General features: G+C 35.4%; 1 protein-coding gene across 6 annotated transcripts in view; it reads left to right on the plus strand.

Annotated features, from left to right (window-relative positions):
- Nucleotides 1-23,934, plus strand: part of CPEB2 (cytoplasmic polyadenylation element binding protein 2) — a 73,163-nt gene that overhangs the window by 25,362 nt on the left and 23,867 nt on the right. For 3 of the 6 annotated variants that reach the window (XM_043447646.1, XM_043447648.1, XM_043447650.1), the window contains 2 exons: nucleotides 10,186-10,236; nucleotides 17,631-17,654. In XM_043447646.1, coding sequence (XP_043303581.1) covers nucleotides 10,186-10,236; nucleotides 17,631-17,654 — 75 coding nt within the window. The remainder of the gene's footprint in view (nucleotides 1-10,185; nucleotides 10,237-17,630; nucleotides 17,655-23,934) is intronic. The other 3 variants (XM_043447647.1, XM_043447649.1, XM_043447651.1) reach the window with 1 other exon arrangement.

Here is a 23,934-nt window from a genome sequence, read left to right on the forward strand (position 1 = left end):
TTATTGTTTTATTTCTTGTACTGCACATTAGTTGAGTCCTCCTATTTCAGAGATTAATTTCCTTCAGTTCTTGGGAATTTTGGGTACTTTTTTTTTTTTATAATTTCTTCTCTTCTATTTTTTATATTACCCCTCTCTGAAATTGCTTTTCTTGAAATATTAAGTCTCCTATATTCACCATTTGGTTTTCTAACTTTCATGACTATCTTTTGTTTTGCTTTTGGAAGTGTTTCCTCATCTCTTACTTTCAATCCTTCTAATGATTTTTTTATTTAAAAAATTTTCTCTGAATGACTTTTAAGACCCTCTTTAGAAAAATTCTCAGAACTTTCTTATTTTTATTCTTTGATATTATTTCTCTGAAGTATTTAAACAATTATTTTTCCAGTTCCTTGTATTGTCTATGCTTCTTTTAAGTTCCTCTTTTGTAATTATTTGGTTTTGTTCTTTTTTTTTTCTCATGCTGGAGACTTTTGTTAAGTATCTTATGATCCTTTGCTGTCCATTCATTTTTAAAGATAAACAGAAATGGTTATTGGAAACTGTGTGTAGTTACAGCTTATGATCTAGTGAGCATTACTGTAAGTGGATCTGCATGTCACAGTATCTGTGTTCATATATTTTCTTTTGATCTGGGGAATGGACTTGGATGTCTGCCTTCCATTCTTCTGCCTGGAAGCTGTAGTCCTGCCTAGTTAGCCTTCTTAGAAGAGCCAGAGAAGGGGCTGCATGTGTCTCTGCTGAACCAATCATCCGCCTCCCAGTTTTCAGTTCTAGTCATATCTACTCTGAGTGATAACCAGAGCTGCTTATTTCTCAACTTTTGGGGGCTTTCGCTGTAGTAAACAGCTTATTTCTTGATAATCTTCCCCATGTACACACCAGGTTATCTTTAGTGTTTTCGGTGATTTCTGGTCTCCACAGTCAACTACCACTCAGCCATTCACGTTCACAGCTTTTGAAAATGTTGATATGATTCTTCTGTGATCCTGTCCAATCCTCTTTGTCCTAATGGTGGTTATGCCTCTTTAAAACTTCTATGCTGTCATTTTAGGGGTTTCAGAAAGCAGCAGAAATATTCAGTCCTCCATGTTCAGTTGGAAGACTCTATAACCCCTGGTTCAGGTACCTCCTTAGTGAAGCTTCTTTGACACTCTAGTCAGTAGTGGGTTACTTTGTAAGAATTGCTAAGCAACCATGTTGATTTTCAATTGGAGCACTTTTCTCATTTATTTTTGATTCAGTTATTTTTTTTCAGTGTATATTTCTATTCACATGATAGTGTATCATGGGAACATTGACCACTTCTGTTTTTGCTTTATCTTGAATCAGCATCTGTATTAGTGCCAACCAAATAGAACAAGCTCAGTATATTATTGGTTGAAAGATTAAACATTGCTCCACAAAATTTTTTTATCAATATTTATTTAGAACTTTTAAAATCATTTACATGCATGCAAAATAGTTTGTATAACCATTCCCCTACAGTTGTACATTTGGGTATTTGAATTTTTAAATGAAAGTTAATGAGCTTTTTCTGAGTTTACTTCCATAGAATAGACATTACATTTGTTTTCAAGGCACTAGACACATGTTGCCAACTTTTTTTTTCCCCCAAAGTGTGAAAGTGTTAGTCACTCAGTCTTGTCCGACTCTTTACGACCCTGTGGACTATAGCCATCTGGCTCCTCTGTCCATGGAATTCTCCAGGGAAGCATACTGGAGTGGGTTGCCATTCCCTTCTCCATGGGATCTTCCTGACCCATTGATTGGACCAAGGATTGAACCTGGGTCCCTTGCATTGCAGGCAGATTCTTTACTATCTGAGCCACCATGGAGGCAAGGTTTCTTTTGACTCCTGCTACAGCAAAAGGGAGTGAAAACAAGTAACAGGTTTTCATTGTTCCCTCCCATGCTTCCTGAGGCGGGGGTGAATTGGTCCTTTAAATGGTGTGAAGGTAGGGGTGGATCTGTGGGTCAGGCCAGCGGGTGGCCTAAGCGGTCCACCCACCATTGGTGGCCCTGGAGGCGCTGTGTGCAGGGATCGATCATGCACAGGACCCTGCTTTTGTTCCTGAAGCCTTAGAAGTGGCAGTTGAGCTTTTTATATTTTTGTATCTTATTGTTCATAATGTGCTGCAACCGCATATGTAGGCACTTTATTTTTAGTTCCGTATGGTTTCTTTGTATTCTGATGCTCAAAGAGACCTTTGTGCAGGTGAACTCACTGCAGCAAAGGGTCCCAGGTCCCAGCCTGTCTCAATAAGCATAAGAAGGAAGGAAACTCATGTATCCTCCTGGGTGAGGGGCAGAGTCTCAGTTTGGAAGTGGGATGCTTCTTTCTCTGGCTCTAAAACAGTGTCTTTTGAAAACCCGATTGCTGCCTGACCTGTGGTGGTTGGTTGATGCTGTCTCTGCTACTGGGAGACTCTTGTGTTCCAACTCTTGTGGGATCGGACCATGGTTGTGACCAGCAGTCTTAATATTCCCTCAGTGTGACTAAGGTTATTGTTTTATTACTTTTTATTGGCGTATAGTTGCATTACAGTGTTGTGTTAGCTTCTGCTGTGAAGTGAAGTGCATCAGCTCTGTGTACACACACCCGCTCTTCTTTGGACTTCCTTCCCATCTGGGTCCCTGTGGAGCGCTGAGCGCCCTGGGCATGCAGGAGGCGCTCACTGGTTGTCTGCTTTATGCACACTAGTGTGTCTGTGCCAACCCAGTCTCCTAAATCATCCCACCCCCCACTTTTGCCAATTTATTTTTAAGTTTTATGTCAGTTTATACTACCACTGATGATGTTTGATTGCCCATTTGTTATTCTCAATATTCCTTTTGTTAATAAACCCTTTTATAATTTAAAGTTTTGTGACCATTAGCGCAACATGATTTTAACATTTAATTGCATATATCAATTATTACCAGTTTTACTGAAGTGATTTTACAGTAATACATTATCTTACCAGATGATTAACGACTTAAGTTTAGGCCTTTATTGTTTTTGTCTTTCTCTGTGGTTATACTTTAAAGAAAGTTATTCATATTCTATGTTCCTTGGTGTTTACAGACCCCAGGGACTGTAGCCCTCACAAGTCTCCTCTGTCCATGGGGATTCTCCAGGCAAGAATGCTGGAGTGGGTTACCATGCCCTCCTCCAGGGGATCTTCCCAACCCAGGGATCAAACCCAGGTCTCCCGCATTGCAGGCAGATTCTTTGCCAGCTGAGCCAGCAGGGAAGCCCAAGAGTACTGGAGTGGGTATCCTATCCCTTCTCCAGGGAATCTTCCCAACCCAGGAATCGACCCAGGGTCTCCTGCACTGCAGGCGGATTCTTTACCAGCTGAGCTACTGGAGAAGCCCTCCTAATGTATGGTCTAGTATTAACTGGATAAAGGTTTTGAAAGTTATTAAGTGAAGAAAGTTATGATGGGATCCTTATTTAAGAGTGAATTAGCTTGATTAATTTTCCTCGAAACTAAAGTAGACTGGTGGCTTTTATTAGATGAAGGTAAGGAATGCTCCTGTTGCTTTCTTGGGATCTGGATCTAAGGGTCTTTCCTATGTTTGTATGATCTTATTCTTAGGTTTTTATGAGGCATGCATTGAGATTTGGGAGTGAGGTCAGGAATGACTGACCTTCCCTTTGGATCTGAGCAGAGATTGAAGTTATTCAAGGTTGGTAATGACCACATTCTGAGTGGATTTTACCAGGCTTCCTGTGAACCATTTTTTTTTTTCCTAATTGGATTTCAAAATAAAGGTGAAATGTAGATAATGAAAGATACATGAGAAGAGTCTTCCAAAGCAGTGGGAGCAATGCTTTGTTTAAAGCACATAAAAAGGAAGTATTAGTTCTTATTTAAGAGTGTTGTGTATGTGTTGGTTTAATATATGTACCCAGTATGTAACATATCATACCTGTCATTTATTGATCACTTGATACATGCTAAGCTCTGTTCTGAGGACTCTACATGTATGTATTAATTTAGTTAATTATCACAACTAAGGGTAGATATTTAGCTTTAATTTACAGTTGGATAATTGTGGTGGCTTACTAATAATACATATCTAAATTTCATTGCTAGTAGTTGGTGGAATTTAATAGTTCTTGAGTTTGTGCTTTGAATCACCACACCATACCACCTCTCTTACTAGTTGGTTAACTATTCTAACTCAAACTCTGAATGTGTGATTTTTTTTTTCCCCTGTTTAAAAGAGTTGGCAGAACGTGTGGCATTGTTGCTCAGCAACTTTCTCATCACTAATGAGAAATTGGTCGGCATCATTAACTGTGAATATTGGGGCTTTGAAGATCATTTTTTGGATGCATTCATTAAAGAAAAAGAAAACAGTTGTGGAGATGGGAAAAATTAATCTTGGCAAAGAGCAAAATTAGGACTTGTCTTTTTCTCTCCCCTCCCCATATTTAAGGGGTTTAGAAGTGAACTGATGAAAGCTTGTTTTGTGATTTTTTTTTTTTTAATTTACTGAATGTCTTTTCCATGCCTCACATACAAATGCATATTTAGGTCCTGTGCTTTAGATCGAGCTCATAGTTCACATAACAGAATGAGATTGTTTTTCATCCATTTAATAAATATTTGAATCTGTTATGTACCAAGCTCTGTGTTACATACTAGAGAAAGAGTAGGGAATAAAAAATGACAGTCTTGCCCTCATGGGTCTGGTTAATGAAGGACAGAGACAACAGAAATCAGTGTTGTCAATCAATCTGCCTTCTGTTTGAAGGCAGAAGCATAGTGTCAAGGGTACAGAGAAAGAATGAAGCTGCTGCTTTAGACAGGATTGTCTGTGATGGCATCTGTTAAAGACCTAACTTAAGTGAGAGGTGTGACTTTGGTCATATGTAGGCAAGTGCATTTTGGATCCAAAAGGGGAGGAAGTATACAGATCCTGAAATGAGAATGTTCCTGGCATGTTTGAGTAATAGCAGAAGCCACTGCGGTTAGAATGGTAGACGATGAAGGGTCAGATAAATGGGGGAGGGTTTTAAGCAATAGAGCAACATAAGCCGACTTAGGTTTTAGAAGGATCACTGCTGAGTGGAGACAAGACCGTGAGGTTATTCTGGCCATCTGTGAGGAGATGGAGATGGCTTAGGCCAGGCAGACAGTGAAGGAGCTGGTGAAGAGTAGTCAGGTTGGGCAGTGTGTTGATAAGAGAAAAAATACTGTATACTAATCTAGGGAAATACAGAGTTAGAGTAGAGAGTTGCAGTTAAGAGATATAACATGAGTGTCATCTGCTTAGAGATGACATATGAAGTTTTGGTAGCAGATAATGTCATCCAGGGAGACAGTGTAGAGAGAGAAATCTGAGGATTGACCATGGGAGCTTTAGCATTTAAGGGTTGAGAAGAGGAGGAAGATAAATTACTTGCAAAGAAGACCTTAGGAGTGGCTGCTGATAGAGGAGAACCAAGAGAATATGGGATCCGGGACAGGAAGTAAGACTATAGGTTGAACGGGCTTCCCTAGTGGCTTAGCGGTGAAGAATTCGCCTGCCAATGCAGGAAACGTGGATTCAACTCCTTGGTCAGGGCCATCCCCTAGAGTAGGAAACGGCAACCCACTCCAGTATTTTTGCCTAGAAAATCCCATGGACAGAGGATCCTGGTGGGCTACAGTCCATGAGGTCACAGAAGAGTTGGACACAGCTTAGCAACTAAATTCATCAAATGGGTATCTTCTCATTAACTAGAAGCTTTAAATTTGAGAATACACAATCATTAAGAGATGTTGGGGAAATGATTGCTTCATTCTGTCCTTCCTAATTCATATTTCTATAGCTTTAAAAGAATGTTTATAAATCTAAGGAAACATGAAATAGATGTTATCATTTTGTCACTAATAAGTTCTTTGTGTTGGTAGTAAGTGTGAATAGTCTAATATTGGCTTAACTTATTGCATGTCTTTAAATATTGACCTGTGAATAATTTATCTTTATTTTATAGTTGGTAAGTTGTATGCAGTTGTCGTATTTGTCAGTGTTTTTTGATGTGGTAATATGCATCTAAAATGGCTAACATGAATTAGTCTTTTTGTATATGTATTACGCATATTGTTAAAAATCAGACTAATAAGACAATTTTTAAGGTATTGTGGGTCTTCTAGTTATTCACCAACACCTAAGAATACAGATTTTTCAAAATTATTTATTTTCCACTTTATAGTATTTTAATGTAAAAGAGACCAAGAGGGAGTGTATACCTATTTCTTTAGATATGTTAAAACCATCATGACACTACTATATTTTGTCATATTTTTACAATCATAAATAATAGCCCAATTAACTAAAATTCAGTTTGCTCAAATTCGTTGCTAGAGGACTTTATCTGTAAAGTTAACTTCTTCTGGTATAACTGAGAATTCCTAAGTAGCTTAAATATGATAGGCGTTTTCTCTTTTACATAAACATAAGACTCGGAGAAGTAGTGTTGTGGTTCTCATGGGTCTGGGGTCCTTCAGTCTGGTAGTCTTCACACCCAGCTTCTGCCTCATGATCTAAGATAGCTGATTCGGTTGAGCCATTGCATATGCATTCCAGAAAGCAGGAGAAATGGTAAAGAAAAGGGAAGAGCTTCCCTTTTAAGGATACTTGCCAGAAACTTCAGTTACCAGTTTTGTTTTACATTTGTTGACCACACGTTAGATACGTGGGCACACTTGACTACAAGAAAGGTTGGGAAAATCTATAATTTTTTTCCCTGTGGGCAGCTCTCTGTCTGCCCATTTGTGTGCCCTAGTATTGACAAAACAGGTGTTAATCTACAACTACCTCTGTGCCACAGGCCTTTAGACAGTAGGAGGAAACTGGTTTTATAGCAATGTGGCTTTTTTCTGTTTTTTTTTTTTTTATGTATTAAAGGATAAGTTATCTATGCTGCATAATCATTCTGTGAATATTTTCATTGAATGAATTTTTTTGTACAACCAACCATGCATACTTTGATCCAGGTTGTTATTAGCTAGGAGGTCATTGCTAAGATAGTGTTAAGTGTGTAGGTCATCTGCCTGGATCGAATCCTGCCAGTGCTGCAATCTTGGGCTAGATGTTTTAACTTTTGGGGGCAAGGTTTATCTTCCAGTGGGAAGATAATGGTACCTAAGTCAGGATTGTTGTGAGGGTTAAGTAATTCGCTGTAAAGAACTTAGAAAAGCTCCTGCTGCTGCTGCTGCTAAGTTGTGTCTGACTCTGTGTGACCCCATAGACGGCAGCCCCTAAGGCTCCCCCGTCCCTGGGATTCTCCAGGCAAGAACACTGGAGTGGGTTGCCATTTCCTTCTCCAAGAAAAGCTCCTGGTACATCATAAACCCGCCAAGTGCAAGTGTTAGTTGTTCAGTTGTGTCTGACTCTTCACAACCCCATGGACTGTAGCCTGCCAGGCTCTTCTGTCTGTGGAATTCTCCAGGCAAGAATCCTGGAGTGGGTTAGGCCAATCCATTCTCCAGGGAAGCCCATAAAACCTCCAGTGTTAGTTATTACTGTCAATTGGCAGATTCTTAATGAAAGTAATTTTAATACTATCCCTTGTAAAATAGATGGGCTTCCCTCATGGCTCAGACGGTGAAGAATCTGCCTGCAACGCAGGAGACCTGGATTCTACCCCTGGGTTGGGGAGATCCTCTGGAGAAGGGAATGGCAACCCATTCCAGTATTCTTGCCTAGAAAATCCCATGGAGAGAGGAGCCTGGTAGGCTACATACAGTCCGACACGACTGAGCAACTAACACTCACTCACTCACTCACATGTAAAATAGAGCTGTGAAAGTTTACTTGTAAAGATGTATTAGTATTTCACTATGGTAGAGGAAAAGTAACTAGGTAATTTTAAAACAAATCTAAATCTGCTTATTTCAATTTGGAGTATTTTATTATCTCGAGAAATTTTCTTCTTTGAAGAATTATATTTTAGAACATATTTACGCATGTCTATCCATTTGCAAATAGAATATCTGTTTATTGAACTTTCCACATAAGATGTGCCTTTTAAGTCCATTCAGAGCCAAGAAGTCAAAAGACTATTAGTAATGAAAATATCTTGTTACCTGTGTCTTGGGATAAAAAATAAAGTCAACAGTGAACCTATTAGAGGATAATTATGTGGCAGTTGGAAGTTGAGTGTCTTTTGAAGTGGAACTAGGCTTAAGGCTTTGCTTAGTTTGCTTTTGTTGGAAATCTTGCTTGAATCCCTGGACTTGGTTAAATACTCATTTGTGTTTTTGTTTTTTTAATATAGGCTACTGTACATAACTCTTTACCCTTGGCTAAGTGTATTGTAATTGTTTATTTGTGTCTGTCTCACCTACCACATCATAAGCAGAGACTATCTCACTAGTGTTTGTATCCTTAGTATCAGTGTACAGACTAATGAACTTGTTACACTGAACAGAGCAATACAGGTTGCCACTTTGTTAGGGGTTTTGGTTTTCAGTCTCAAGTATAAGGGTGATTTTTTTTTTTTGTAGCCTTAAATTGTTCTCTAAATTTGGTCATCTGCAACAAGATGTTTAGAAATAGGCATATTTCCAAAATAAACTATGATCCTTCAAAGTAATGTTCCACACTGTTGAAATATCCAGTTCAAGAGAGCTCTGCTTCCTAACTCTATCTTATGCCCTTTGTACTTACTCTCCTGTTTCTCATTCCATACTAAAGTATCACATCAGTAAACTTATTTGTATGGTATTCCATTAACTAATGTCATGTTGCGTGAAACTTAGGCGTCAATAAGGGCTGGTAAATTGTCCTTTGAAGGTCAGAAACATTTAGTTTAAGTTCAGTGTGAAAACGAAGTGTTTAGTTAAATTAGAACTCAGATGACGTGTGTGTGTGTATGTATAGGTATATGTGTGTGTGTGTGTATATATATATATTCACACACATATACACACACAAATATGTATATATCTGCTTATCTGTTTTAACATCAAAATTGGATTACCTTTGCCACTTGCTCTTGCACCAGACATGATAAAATTCTTTAACTTCATAATTAAAAGCCAGTAGAAAATATCTGTTTTGTGTGGGATATTTTGAAGAGGACCCTCAAAATATAAAGCACTTGCTGAGGTGGTTACTCTGTACTCCTTACAAATCATGTCAGGTTCATTGACAGTCGTTGGTTTCTCCTTCTGGTATCAATACACTGCACTGTGTCATAGTGTCTTTTTCAAGGGCTGTGCTAAAAGTTTCTAAAATGCAATCTCACAGATATTTAATTTTTCAAAGTTTTCTGAGCAGACTTTAATGTACGTTTCTAATAGCCTATCACAGATTCAGTCATTCAAGGAAAATCCTATATTTTCACGGACTACAAACAAATGATCATCCTCACTATTGGGATTTAATCAAATAAATGTTGATGTAAAACATCATGTAATACATGAACAGTTGTTCATGTATAACTTTTTATCTTCCACAGCAGTATATAGTAGTTGTCCCTTCTGTATTTTTCTAAATGCAAAATTCCCTAATGAAGGATTACTCAAAAAGAAGTATTCACGCTCCTAAGCTTTAATATTTGCATTTTTTATGTTATTTTTGTCTCATTTATAAACTTTGAATAATACCAAACAGTATTAAATTTCCAATATTATTTGTAGTAAAACCTTTAAGATGTTTTTATTAAGCTTTATTTAAATTCAGCTTATAAAATCATATTGAATTCAAGAGTAAGTTGAGAAGAGTTTTTGTGGCTTATTTGTGTGTGTGTGTGTGTGTGTGTGTGTGTGTGTGTTTTTAAGAATATAAGTTTCTGTCCTTCAAATATGATTTTTGGGAAAATAGACCTTTAGAGAGAATTGCAAACAGATTTGAGATTTTTTTTTTTTTTAATTTTCACATCCTGTATTAAGTTTGAAAGACTAGGATTACCTACATTGTTTTTATATTCCAAAAAAACAAAACTTGGTTCCATAAGGGTTGCCCCCAAATCATATTGTGCTCTTATAGTCTTAGAACTAAAAGTTCACTGTTTTCATTTTCAACTTGCAAAGGTAGTTTCAGTTAATACACTTTGAACTAAACATTAATTTTTTATTCCTGAAGAACTGTACTATGCTCAGTAAATTTATTCTCCTTACTCCCCTTCCTTTTTTTTTTCTTTTTTGCTTTTCAAATAGCTCCATAATCTTCAAACTTCCCTTTCCCATCTTTTTAAAGGTCGATTGAGCTATCCACATCCAGGAACTGACAATCTATTGATGTTAAATGGTAAGTTTTTATAAAACATTTTATGTTTTCAATTGATTTATATAAAGATGACTGAATACATGTTTCTCTAAACCTTCCCCATACATACAAGTTAATCATTTTATAAGTATAAAAATGAAGCTGCAACTCTTCCTGTATAGAAAATAGAATTAGGAGTTTGAGCATATTCTCACTGGCAAAGCAGCCATTGAAGCATACTTGTGACAGCATGATTTAAATCAATGGTTATGACTACGGAAGCAGTCCTGAGTTTGAATATCAGCTTTCCAGTTTATTGTGTTAACTTGTTTAAGTAACTTCCATGAGCCTTAGCTTCCCATCTGTGAAATGGGAATAGCAGTCTCAAAGTTCATTATGAGAATTAAATGAGATACTATTTACAAAGTGTGTAGAACCTGTTATTATATATTATAACACTTGTGTTTATGTTCAACTGGGAAATATACTGGTGATTCTCTAAATATGCTAGTCAGACTTAATTTTTTTCTAGTTATAAAGTTTACACAGTGAATTTTACTCTCATGAAAAAGAATAAATAGACTTTCATTAAAGTTGTTTTCTTTCTGTTGGACAAATATTGCATTTGGAGTCACAGTACCTAGCACTTCCACGACCTTGGAGTAGACACAGCAGGATTAAAATACCCTTCGCAAAGGTTGCTTTTATTTATTTATTTATTTTTAAATTTTAAATAGCATTTATTTATTGTAGAGTATGTTCAAGGGGCAGGTCTGAGAAGAGGGAAGAAGGATGAAGAAGGAATGGTAAAGATAGTATAGGACTTCCTTTAAAATACATAATTAATTGCTAGAGTGGCTTGACACTTCTTCAACTAAAGCTTTGCTTAAAAAAGTTGGCAATGAAGTTGGGAAACAAAGAGTGAAAAAACAGCCAGTGTGAAGCTAGACCATGTGAACTCTAGTGTTAAGTAAAAATTAATATTAAGTAAAGATGGAAAGATAGGAAGAAAGTCTAGGCTACCTAGGAGATAGTCAAGGTAGATAGGATTATGGAATAAAAGAAGAATTGAAGAAGCAAAGAGTTAAGTGAGGTGACAGATTGATTTGTTCAACATTTGACCTTTCTGTAGTGAATACCCATCACATGCTAGCCTAGTCTAATCACTGGTTTATTTATTCCTGAGGATCTTCTAGGATGGTTAGAAGTAGAATTGTCACAGTATTAACAGACTCTGCACTCTAGACTGAGGTCATGTTCACTCTAGGCCTTACAGAGGTCTAGCAGTCTATAGACTTTGACCAGAAAGGCACTGGAAATTACATTCCAGGACTTCTTCATTTAGCCTTTTTTCTACCATGGAATTAACAAACCATATCGTCATTTAAGCAGCTGGTCTCTGAATTCTAAATCTGTGATTGAAAATTATATTGTTGAAATTGAGTTTACAAAACAGAAAATAGACCATAGTCTTTATTACTTTTATGGCTTGATTTATAAAATAATAACTTTAGGTAATGATACACTTTTAATACGCTGATCCTGACTTCCTTAAATCCTTTTCTTTTGGAACAGTCTGTGTGGTAAATAAAGATCATTCACATTTCTATTTTTAACTTCTAAGAAAAGCTATTCAGTTGAAAAGTTAATTTGCATATGTTTCACGTATTCTGTTAAAATCTATCTGAAGGAAAGTGCTGTATGAGATAATTTGTTAGATCATTCACAGATGTTCTTAGACTGCTGAATACATAGTAAAATAGAATGATTCAGAAGTGTATCGTAATCACAATAGAATGTGTTGGTTCTATGTGAACAGAGCTTAGTAGCCACACTATTTTTACAGTTTGTACTTTTGGTTGCACTAAACATTATTAAATGAATTGACTTCTTCAGTTGTCTAAAACCTTTATAAATAATCTAGATGTTGAGTGTTTCATCACATAGTAGACCTAATCATATTTTATTAAATATATATATTTTCAAAAATGACTTTGAAAGAGTAAAAATCATGTCCTATGAATAGATGAAAGACTTGGATTTGTTTGGAGAATAATAAAATTAAGGCACACAGGAGTTACGTCGTATGGACAAATCTGTTCTTTATGTTAGCATCCTTTACAGAATTCCATTTTAGGCTTATAGTACATACTCAGTACAGTAAGCCATCCTGGAAATTCTGAACTTTTTGCCAGGGACTAGGAGAGAAAAATGATGATGAATCTAGGACATCAGAAGTGTTTAGGCCAATACAAACAACTGGATCCAGAGAGGGGAAAAAAAAAAAACCTTTGCTTATCTGGGATCCTTGGTTAAGAGGAAAAGCAAGAGCAGAAAATAAGGTATATTTATAGGGTAAGAAAGTATTAAATGTTAAGAATGTAGGGTTTTTTGTAGATGTCAAGGTTATTGAAGAGAGAAGTGAGAATTAAGTGATATTAATATCAAACTTCTGCCTATACTGAGTTATTATGAAATATTATTGATTAAAGAAATTATAGCATCTCAGTGCATAGACCTGCTTTTTAAATTGTTGGTCTTTTTAGTTTGTCACAAATTTAACTCACCATTAGGCAACTGATTTAGTAATATTATTTAACCAACAAGCATAGCTGATATTATTGACCTTTAAAATCAACATTGGTAATAAATTCTGCATCAGTATTCCTTTCATGTGGTGGTTGAGCAATAGTTGGCAGTGGTCGGAATTACAGACTCTGGAGCCAGGGTATCTGGGTTTAAACCCAAGTTCGCTATTTCTAACTGTGTCACCTTGGGTGGTTTACCTAACTTTCCTTTGTCTCTGAATCCTCATGTGTAAAAGAGAGACAGCATTCTGCCTGCCTCAGAAGGATCTTGTGAGAAGTGAGTGATTTCGTTCACATGAAGCATTTAGAACAGTTCCTGACAGTAAAAGTTGGTTGTGGTAATGGGTGATAAACAGTGACAAAATAACTTTGAAAGAGTAAAAATTGTGTCTTGTGCATAAATGAAGAAGCTGGATCTGTTTGGGGAATATAAAATTAAGAGAAGACTTAACTGGAATTTTCAAGCGTTTGAAGGAAGGTTATTTATAGTGGACAAAGACTGATGTTACTTCAGAAAGCCTAGCTAGAACCATTTTGAAGAAGCTCAAAGTTGGAGTCAATGAAAATAAAATGATTTCCTCAAGCAGTGTTTCTCAAGTGTGGTATACTTGCCCTTTGTGGCACCCAGGATGACTTTTGATGGTGCACAAATGCACATTAAAATAAACACATGCCTATTGCAGTTTAAGATCATTCCTTAGCTAATACAGGAGTGGCGGAAATCTGTGATGTTCTAGTGGTGCTAGGCTTGAGTCCATTAAAAGATAATGTATAAACTCAGGTCTAGGGGTTATGAAGATAAGGCAGACGATGTAAAGGTCTTGTGATTCTGCTTTCCTGAGTAATTAGCATGATAGCTAAACATGTAAATACTCCTTTTAAGTAAGGAATAATAAAGGACAAACAGGGACTGGAGTAAAGGTCAGGAAGTTGGTCAAAATTGGTGAGACTCTGAAGTACCCCTGGCAAATCTGTTAACTCTGAGCCTCTGTTTACTCAGATAAAAAAAAGTTATAATCCCATTCCTGTATGTCTCATGAAGTTGTTCTTTAGATTTTTTTTTTTCCACAGATTTTAACAGTAAAAAATGTCATAGAGATATAACTGCAAATAGGCTCCTACAATAGACCGTGTTCCTCAATTCAGTTAGAAATCCAGTTGACTAGTGAACACTGCCATTGTTAAATAATTCAGATATTGTGGAAGAGTCCAGCTTTAACATCTAGGAGTACCTTAGGGAAGTTGCATTATATAGCAATGGATAGATTGTCTAAAAACCAAGTCTGATGTTAGAATGACAGCTTTAATGTTTGTATTTCTAAGTGTATAAATCTTAATTTTTAATTAACAGTAGTAAAAAAAAAATTTTCTAGGAGTAATACAAAATGGTGTATCATTGGAGTATTTCTTTCTATTACTGTACTCCCTTCACATGTCTCCCAAGGAAAATGGCTTACATTTTTATTAGTACATGTGATTTTTCAAAAGGGGAACAGAGCAGAAGTGTGTGAGGGGGTAGCAAGCTGGTTTGAAATTCAGATTTGTTGTGATTAACCACATACACCAATGTTTGTAATCAAGAGTTTGCTCTATTTTAGGAGGAAATTATGTATATCTTTTAATTAAGAAAATGTACTCAGTAATGAAATTGTTTTCAGTATATTCAGTCATGAAAATAGGAAACTTGAGTATGCAATCAGTTCTTTTTTGATGCTGATGGAAGTGAAGTAGATGGGAATATTTCTCTCCTTGGTTTTGGCTTTTTAGAACAAAACATAATGTCTTTAGCTTCACACCAAGAAAACGGTAACCTTTAAATATTTCCAGCTGATTTGGTATGTTTACCTATCCCTTCCTCCAGTTGCAGTAATTCAGGCACCACAGACTGTTGCTGAGAGTAAATACCTAAGGGCACAAAAGTCCTAAGGAGAAGGTTAGAATTATCCTGTTTTCTTTTTAAGTAGCTGCCGGTTAGAATCAAAACAGATTATTGGTAACCAGGGCCAAACTGTAACATCCCTTGTATAGGAAGGATCTTCAGGCTTTTCTCACATCCTTATTACCTTCATTGAAAGCAAAGAAATATATATATTTGTGTGTCTATAATATATATTTTAACACACATACATACATATATACATATATATATATATATATACACATGTATGTTAAATAGCCAGTTCGTCACTTTTTATAATGCTTTATAAATCTATGTACCTGAAATTTAATACTCTTAAGTACAGTGTTTTTATACTACAAATTATTTGCTTTTTTTTCCTCTAAATCATATTCTAAATGAGTTTGGGAGGCGCATACTGCTTAAAGAAGTCTGTTTTAATTAAAACATAATGATTACTAGACATGTAATGATTTTCTTTTCTCACTGCAGATTTCTGATAATTCTGATTTGGTTACAGTGGAACATATCCATGAAATTCACATAGAAATACTAGTAGGAAAGTTGAGTACACACACCATTGTTTAGCATAATGGTAGGAGATTGGTTATTTCCATGACAGGGAATAGGGAATGTTTCACATGGTTTAGCTTCATCTGCAGTCAGTTCTATTTTTGGTAATGTAGAGACTTGGAATCTGAGAGTTGTCCAAGAAATAAGGGCAATAGCTCTTTACAGGATTCTAAAATTCCTCAGGTATGAGATAGTTGGAGAAACTTTCTAAGTAATGTGTTCAAGCCTAGAAATGAGATGAAACCTAAGATGCTGTGAACATTTGTGCATATTTTCACTATTTTAGTTTTGACTAGCCTCAGCTAAGAACATAAAAGCTAAGACCATAAACTGGTTATGATGTCATTAATTTTCTCAATAGATCATGATTTATGTTGTACAGTTGCTAAGTCATGTGACCCATGGACTGGAGTGCACCAGTCTTCCCTGTCCTTCACTGTCTCCTGGAGTTTGTACATTATTACTTAGTCATAATTTTATAATATGACATTAAATTTGATGAAAAGTTTTATTTTCTTTTGAATATTTGACCCTCTACAACCATGAATGAAATTCCCCAAAGCAAATTTATATTAGATTAATGCCTTTAGATAAGCAGGAAGCCCAACTTTTGATTTAAGCTTTGAAGTGCTTTGGGGCCTATTGACCACTTTGATGCTGAATACAGCTATGAAGACTTCAGGGAATTCATCCTTCCATAGCCTGTTCTTGATAACTCCTTTTATAATTCCTAGTGTCTGATTTTCCATAGTTGATCTTCAGTCTCTTTGAGACCCTGTTTTTCTTAAGGACTATATGTCTCAGAAGACCTAGATGACAAAATTCCAAATGCCACTTCCACTACTACCCTCACCCTAAACTAATATATAGATCAGTTAAGCTATATATTAATATAATCTGTATATATACATAAACACACACAGAGGGAAGGTACATATAAATGTGTATATAGGTGAGGTAAATCTGCCAGGTTTTGAGGTAACTGGAGCTCATGGACAGGTTAAGTCTGCATTTATATAACAGAAGACAGTAGTCTGTACATACAGTATATGTAACTAAAGACAGTAAAATGCAGGGATGTTAATGAAGTTACTTTATATAAAAGACTAATACAAACCTTACATTTACTGGCTTATTTCTTGAAATAAAAACGATTAAGACTTTTCAAGTTTGGTTCTCCCCTTTTTATTATAGGGGAACTAAGACTGTAGCCCCACCCTGTAGACACACTTCTTTATATTAAAACCTTAGTATAATTTTTTTTTAATTTTGTAAAATCTCTACAATAGAATGTGTTTAATGATGTAAAATGTTTTCCTTTGATCTTTAAATTTCATCCTTTGGAGAGACTACATTTCTGACAACCTTTAATATGTATTTTGACTTGAAATTTTTCAATAACAGATTTTTCCCAGACCTAAAAAAATTGATGAATATGAATTAAGATCTTGATTTTGACAGTCATTTTTGGTTTACTGCTAATTCTAGAGTAGAAATACTCATAGTATACTCGAATTTGGGAGTTATTTAAAAACAAGTTATAGATTTTATCAAACTGGTACTATAAATTGCAGTGTTTTTTCTCCATGAGGAATCTGTAAACTGCTAGTAACACAGGTTGAAATACTTTCTGCTTTACACTTTTAAAGGTTTAACATATGTACTGTTCTTTGAAGATACTAATAATAAGTTTGTATTGGAATCCCTCTTACTCGAGATGTGGAGACAATAAACACTTAGCTGTTATAAAATGTACCGAAAAGATTGAAAGCATTATTAGTCTGTCATTGATCATTTCTTCACTTAAGCAAGTTTGAACACACGAGTCTTGTATTCTGTCTGTCTAAGCTCTGTAGACTTCAGCAGACCAGTTCAATATTGTTTTATCTTTTCACTCTTCTGTGTCTTCCAGTTATTTTTCCATGCAGGGCTTTGCATAAAAAGTGATGTTGACCTGAATTACTAGTTGAACATTATATATTGTATCACTTTTTATAATAAGTAGAAAAGTAAGGATTGAAGTTGTCTCCATTCATTGGGAAAAATATTTGGGATGCTATTTAACCATAAAGTGTTACATATTCCTATCCCAATTAGATGAAACAAATATTTATTCATGAGTTTTAACATAATTGAGAATAAATTTTGTATTTCCAGTTAATTTTACAGTTTTTATATGGTTCAGATGGCACATAAAAGAGTGCTTTGTAAATATTAAAATACCATACACATGTTGTGTGATGATATTGAGGTAGCTCTTAAGACAAAGTAGTTCTAATTTCCAGATGCCCACATAGCTTTCCATGTCACAAATGTTTGTCTATGTGGGCTTATTTTTAGTTCTGACATTTTACAATTTGTCCTTTGTTTACATGCAGCGAGGAGTTATGGGCGAAGACGAGGTAATTCATTTCTGTTTGCTATGGTGTAACTGTTTCTAATTGGGTTTTACTGATCAATGTTGTAATTATCCCACATTTATCATGCAATGTCTGGAAACTCACCGAAAAATTGTGTTTTGATTTCCACACTTACTTGTCCAAGTTTTGAACCCTAAATATCTTAACCTTTAAGGTACATTTTCATACTAATATGGTTATTTAATAAATTTTTCCATTATAAATGTCTAGATTTTAACCATTTTTAAAGTCATTTGTATATCTTTTAAAATCTGTTTATAGTTTTTTAAGAGATGTGTTTAGTAGATACTACTGAAGGTGACATGCAATATGAATTTTCTGCTCTCTCAATCTGTGATTGTCTTATCTATGGTATATAATTTATAGCTGTAGTTTATTAGTTTTATGTTTGATCCAGTTGAACATGGCAAATACCAAACAGATTACTAGTAACACTGACATATAGAAATCATGTTGCTCATACTTCTCTGTGTCTTAAAATAATCCTTTCTTTCTCTGTCTTAACACCACATGCACTTGCACTTTCTGTCTCTCTCTCTCTCACACACACACACACACACACACTTTCTCTCTCGCACAAGAGTCTTCCCCTTTGGGTTCTTGTTTTCTTAAGGAAACGACTAGGACTATGCAATGCTACTCTATTCAGCTTCCTAGGAAAGCAGCTAACATTTTCTGTGGCTTAAACTTTGTTTTTCTTTTTCATGTGCAGAAATTGATAGGAAGAAAAGTAGATGTGATGATGGGATGAGAAGAAGCAAAAGTAACTTTCACTAGATTATCCTCTAAGTGGTGAATAGCCATACTACTTATGTGGTTGTTGTAAGTGCCAGTAACCATAGTACTCATGTAAAAGGGTTTTCCTTAGCTTGTAAAAACTCTTCCTTGAGCCATGGAGGATAGATAGTAACAATAGTGCCTTTTGATAAATTTTATGTATGTGTGCCAGTGCTTCAAATTCTTTTTATCTAGTCATGAGTGTGTTACTTTGAAAACAAACATGCAAAACTGTCATCATTGATGACAGAAACTAGTATTTTATACGTGTCAGTAATAGTTCCAGTTTTGTATTTCAACATTGTCTGAATTTAACTTCATTTTCAGAATCTAGTTTCTTGAAATGCTTCACTGAATCTCTTGGTTCTTAATTTTTCTAACTAAAAAATTAAGAGGATTTAGAGACTAACGACTTAGAAAACTGAAGCTGAATAACTTTCTAGAGATTGTTACTAGCAGCTGAGAAGAGGAGAAAAATTGAGAATTTTAGTACCTATTTTCAGTTCTGTGGACTATCTTATTTCACTGTGGTATTCTAATATGGAAATTTAGTTCTCTTGAAAAAATTGCATTTACTAAGAAACTGTAGAGCAATTTAGGATTCTTGTCTTTTTATATACGTTTCATCTTAGTGGGATTTATACACCTGATTTGGTATACACCAATGTAAATGTCATAATCTAGGAAGTTCTTTGAAACAAGGTATAGGAAAATAATGTTGTTTATCTTCTATTATCTTAATTTAATAATTGTAGACTATGACTGTATTAAGAAAAAAACAAAAATTTGTGCTTTACTCAAATATCTCTGTCCTCTGGGAGCCACAAAGACTTCTACTTCAGAGCTGCCTCCCAGCAGTGGAAGAAAGAAGACTCTCACTTGGCTTTAAGGCTTTTGGTAGAAGCCTTCTGTAGCACAGAGCTGACAGTTGTCGTACTTACTCGGCTTAGTTTAGCAGGAGGTGAAGTGTGGCAGCTAGGGCATGGTGGTGGATAACTTTTCCTCTCATGTTGTATAGCATTAGTAATTTTTCTAGTTGTTCCTCCTAGGAGTCTGCTTTTAAAATTTTAGATTTGATGGTCAGAGGAAAATATCCTGTGATAAAGCAAAATGGAAAAGAATATGAAAAAGAAAATATATATATATATGTGTATACACACACACACACATATGTGTATAACTGAGTCACTCTGCTGTACAGCAGAAAATGAACACATTGTAAATCAACTATACGTTAATAAATTTGTTTAAAGTATACCCATTAGAAATAACTATTGAGAGATCTTATTTGAGTTTGAAAGTACTTTTAACACAGTAAGTAATAAAATATATTAAAAAAAAGAAAAGCACATACTAAAGGAGTGACTCAACAAGAAGTAGCCTGGCTTTCTTCCTGTTTTCTACTCACTTTTTCCTCTTCCTATGCTAGATGTTATAGCAATATCACATTAATAACCTTTTAACTATAAAAGGATTCCTTTTATGGGTTTCATATTTTAGATTTGGTCCATCAAAGGAAGTCCAATTATTTATTTAGTCATTTTTCTTTTCTTAAAAAAAAAAAAAAAAAACTCATGCACATCAGATCTGTTGATGTGGAATGTGTCACAGTGAGCTGATACAATTTTTGCCAAAAAATAAGACATTGCCGTTTACCAGTGCATGGTGGGTGGACAGTATTATTTTCACAAGCATTTTGACTTTATAGACTAGTTTAAGAATAACTATTTTTTCTTCTTTTGTCACCTTTGACTCACCTTTAACCTCAGGCACAGAGTAGCTGTTTTCATTTAAAAGATTTCCCACTTGAGTGCAGTAAAAAGCAAATTACTACCAAAAGTGTATATTTTAATATCTTTAATAATGTCAGTATAAGAACTTTAAATCAAACTGCCTGCGGATATATGAAATATACCTTCAGTTCAGTTCAGTCGCTTAGTCTTGTCCAACTCTTTGCAACCCCATGAATCGCAGCACGCCAGGCCTCCCTGTCCATCACCAACTCCCGGAATTTACTCAAACTCATGTCCATCAAGTCGGTGATGCCATCCAGCCGTCTCATCCTCTGTCGTCCCCTTCTCCTCCTGCCCCGAGTCCCTCCCAGCATCAGGGTCTTTTCCAGTGAGTCAACTCTTCGCATGAGGTGGCCAAAGTATTGGAGTTTCAGCTTCAGCGTCAGTCCTTCCAATGAACACCCAGGACTGATCTCCTTTAGGATTTCCTGGTTGGATCTCCTTGCAGTCCAAGGGACTCTCAAGAGTCTTCTCCAACACCACAGTTCAAAAGCATCAATTTTTCGGTGCTCAGCTTTCTTCAGAGTCCAACTCTCACATCCATACATGACCACTGGAAAAACCATAGCCTTGACTAGACGGACCTTTGTTAGCAAAGTAATGTCTCTGCTTTTTAATATGCTATCTAGGTTGGTCGTAACTTTCCTTCAAAGGAGTAAGCGTCTTTTAATTTCATGGCTGCAGTCACCATCTGCAGTGATTTTGGAGCCCAAAAAAATAAAGTCTGACACTGCTTCCACTGTTTCCCCATCTATTTCCCATGAAGTGATGGGACCAGATGCCATGATCTTAGTTTTCTGAATGTTGAGCTTTAAGCCAACTTTTTCCCTCTCTTTCACTTTCATCAAGAGGCTTTTTAGTTCCTCTTCACTTTCTGCCATAAGGGTGGTGTCATCTGCATATCTGAGGTTATTGATATTTCTCCTGGCAATCTTGATTCCAGCTTATGCTTCTTCCAGCCCTTAGGAATAATCAAAATTTAAATATGCTAAAAGTAATTAAGAAAAGCAAAGATTTCTTCCCCTGCTTTTCGTTTGTATCCTGCCCCTACTCCTATGTATTTCTGTACCCTGGGAGCCACAAAAAGTTCTACTACAGTGCTGCCTGAGGACCAGGATTAGAAAGGAGAAAGACTCTTATGTCTATCATATATATTCAATGTTTATTCCATTCTGAGAGTGAACATACTGGTCTGAGCTTGGAGTAGGTTTGGAGGTTGTGAAAGAAGTGTGAAGTGTAACTTAAGCACTATCTCTCAATCTGAAATATTTCTATTACTGCAGCCTGTCCTTTTAATGCAATAATAGGGACAGGATTAAAATGCTGCTCTACTCCAGTGGAGTAAAAACATACAGAATTATGTTAAATAACAGAAATAAAGAATCTATTTTAGTTAGTGAAACTAAAAACCACAAAGCAATCTTTTCTAGCAGGCAGGCCCAAAGCTTTACTCAGTAGATTTTAGTATATTACATATGAAATGGGAAGATGGGAGAAATACTTTTAAAGGGAGTAAAATTATAGAGCTTTAATTAGAGTGGTTGGATTTATTCATACTGTGTATGTAGCCATTCATATTCCTGTGCCATAATGAGTAAGTATTAATAATACATTATAGTTAAAATATTGGTTAAAAATTGATCCAGGATTTTCTGTGATTAGATTTAATTTGAACTCATTTGACTCTTTAAGTCTTATAAAATAGCCAGAGTAAGTATATACTCCTTGACATCACCACTACCAAATCCTTTCATGGTGACATAAAGGCTGACAATTTTCATCTTTGATAAATACTTTTTTCACCTTTTTATTGAATTATAATTTTCCTGCAATACTATTGGAGGAGGAAATGGCAACCCACTCCAGTATTCTTGCCTGGGAAATCCCATGGACAGAAGGAGTCTGGCAGGCTGCATTCCATGGGGTCACAAGAGTTGGACATGACGTAGCAAGTAAGTAACAGCAGCATACAATATGACTAGTTTTAGGTGTGCAGCGTGGTAATTCAGTATTTTATGGAAAATGACCACCATGATAAGTCTAGTAACCATCTGTCACCATACAAAATTAATACAGTATTATTAGCTGTATTTCCTATGCTGTCCATGATCGATAGATCTCTGTGTATACACTGGAAATTTAAACCTCTTTACTCCTTTTCCCTATTTCTATTTCGTTTATTCCACCTACCTCCCCTCTGGCAACCTCCAGTTTATTCTTTGTATCTATGAATATGTTTCTCTTCTGTTTTGTGTATTTGTGTTGTTTTTCAGATTCCACATATAAGTAAAATCATACAGTATCTTTCTTTGATATATTTCATTTAATGTAGTTAATACCTTCTAGGTCATCTGTGTTATTGCACATTGTAAGATTTCATCTTTTTAATGGCTGAGTAATATTCCAACAACATTGCATGAGTTGCCTTTTCTTCACATCCATGCCAACACTTGTTATTTCTTGTCCTTTTGTTATAGCCATTCTGACAGGAGTGAGTTGGCATCTCTTTGTGGTTTTGATTTGCATTTGCCTATTAATGAATGATGTTGAGTATCTTTTTGTGTATCTTTTGGCCATCTGGATATCATCTCTGAAAAAAGGGCAGTTCAGGTCCTCTGCTTATTTAAAATTTGTTTTGTTGTTGATACTGTGTTGTATAAGTTCTCTATATGTTTTGGATATTAACCCCTTACTATCATCAGTAGATGTCATCTCCCATCCAGTTGATTGCTTTTTCATCTTGTTGATTTCCTTCACTATGCAAAGCTTTTTATCATTTGATGTAGTCCCATTTATTTATTTTTGCTTTTGTTGTCTTTGTCTGAGGAGACATATTCAAAAAAATATATTGCCTAAACCAGAGTCAGAGAGCTTACTGTCTCTGTTTTCTTGTAGGAGTTTTAGGTCTTATATTTAAGTCTTTAATCCATTTTACCTTTTTTCTGTATATGGTGTGAGAAAGTAATCCAGTTTCATTCTTTTCGTGTAGCTATTCCATTTTCCCAGTGCTGTTTTTTGAAGAGACTGTCTTTTCCCCTTGTGTGTTCTCGCCTTCATTGTCATGCAGATTAATTGATCATAAGCATGTTGGTTTATTTCTGAGCTTTGTTTTCTGTTCCATTGATCTATGTGTCCTTTCTTTGTCAGTACCATACTGTTTTTATTATTCTAGCTCTGTTGTATAGTTTAAAATCAAGAAGCCTGAGACCTCAAGCTTTGTTCTTCTTTCTTAAGACTGCTTTGGCTATTCAAAGTTTTGTTTTTTTGTTTTTTGGGGGGTTCTATGCAAATTTTAGAATCATTTGTTCTAATCATGTGAAAAATGTCATTAGTATCTTAATAGGGAGTGCATTGAATCTGTAGATTGCTTTGAATAGTATGGAAATTTTAACAATATTACTTCTAATCTAACCCTATTTTTCCATTTATTTCTGTCCTCTTCAATTTCTTTAGTTAGCACCTTATAGTTTTTAGAGTATAGGTCTTTCACCTCCTTAGTTAAGTTTGTTCATTGATATTTTATTCTTTTTTATGTGATTATTACTAGGATTATTTTCTTGTTTCCTCTTTCTGATAGTTTATTAGTGTGAACTCAATTTTAAGTCAAATATTGTCTAGCAGTTAGTTTACAAAGACATATAGGGTACTAAGTTTTAACTGATTTTTTAAAAATTAAATATCTTATTCCCCGT

Source organism: Cervus canadensis, chromosome 26, assembly GCF_019320065.1.
Source record: "Cervus canadensis isolate Bull #8, Minnesota chromosome 26, ASM1932006v1, whole genome shotgun sequence".
Classification (NCBI taxonomy): domain Eukaryota; kingdom Metazoa; phylum Chordata; class Mammalia; order Artiodactyla; family Cervidae; genus Cervus; species Cervus canadensis.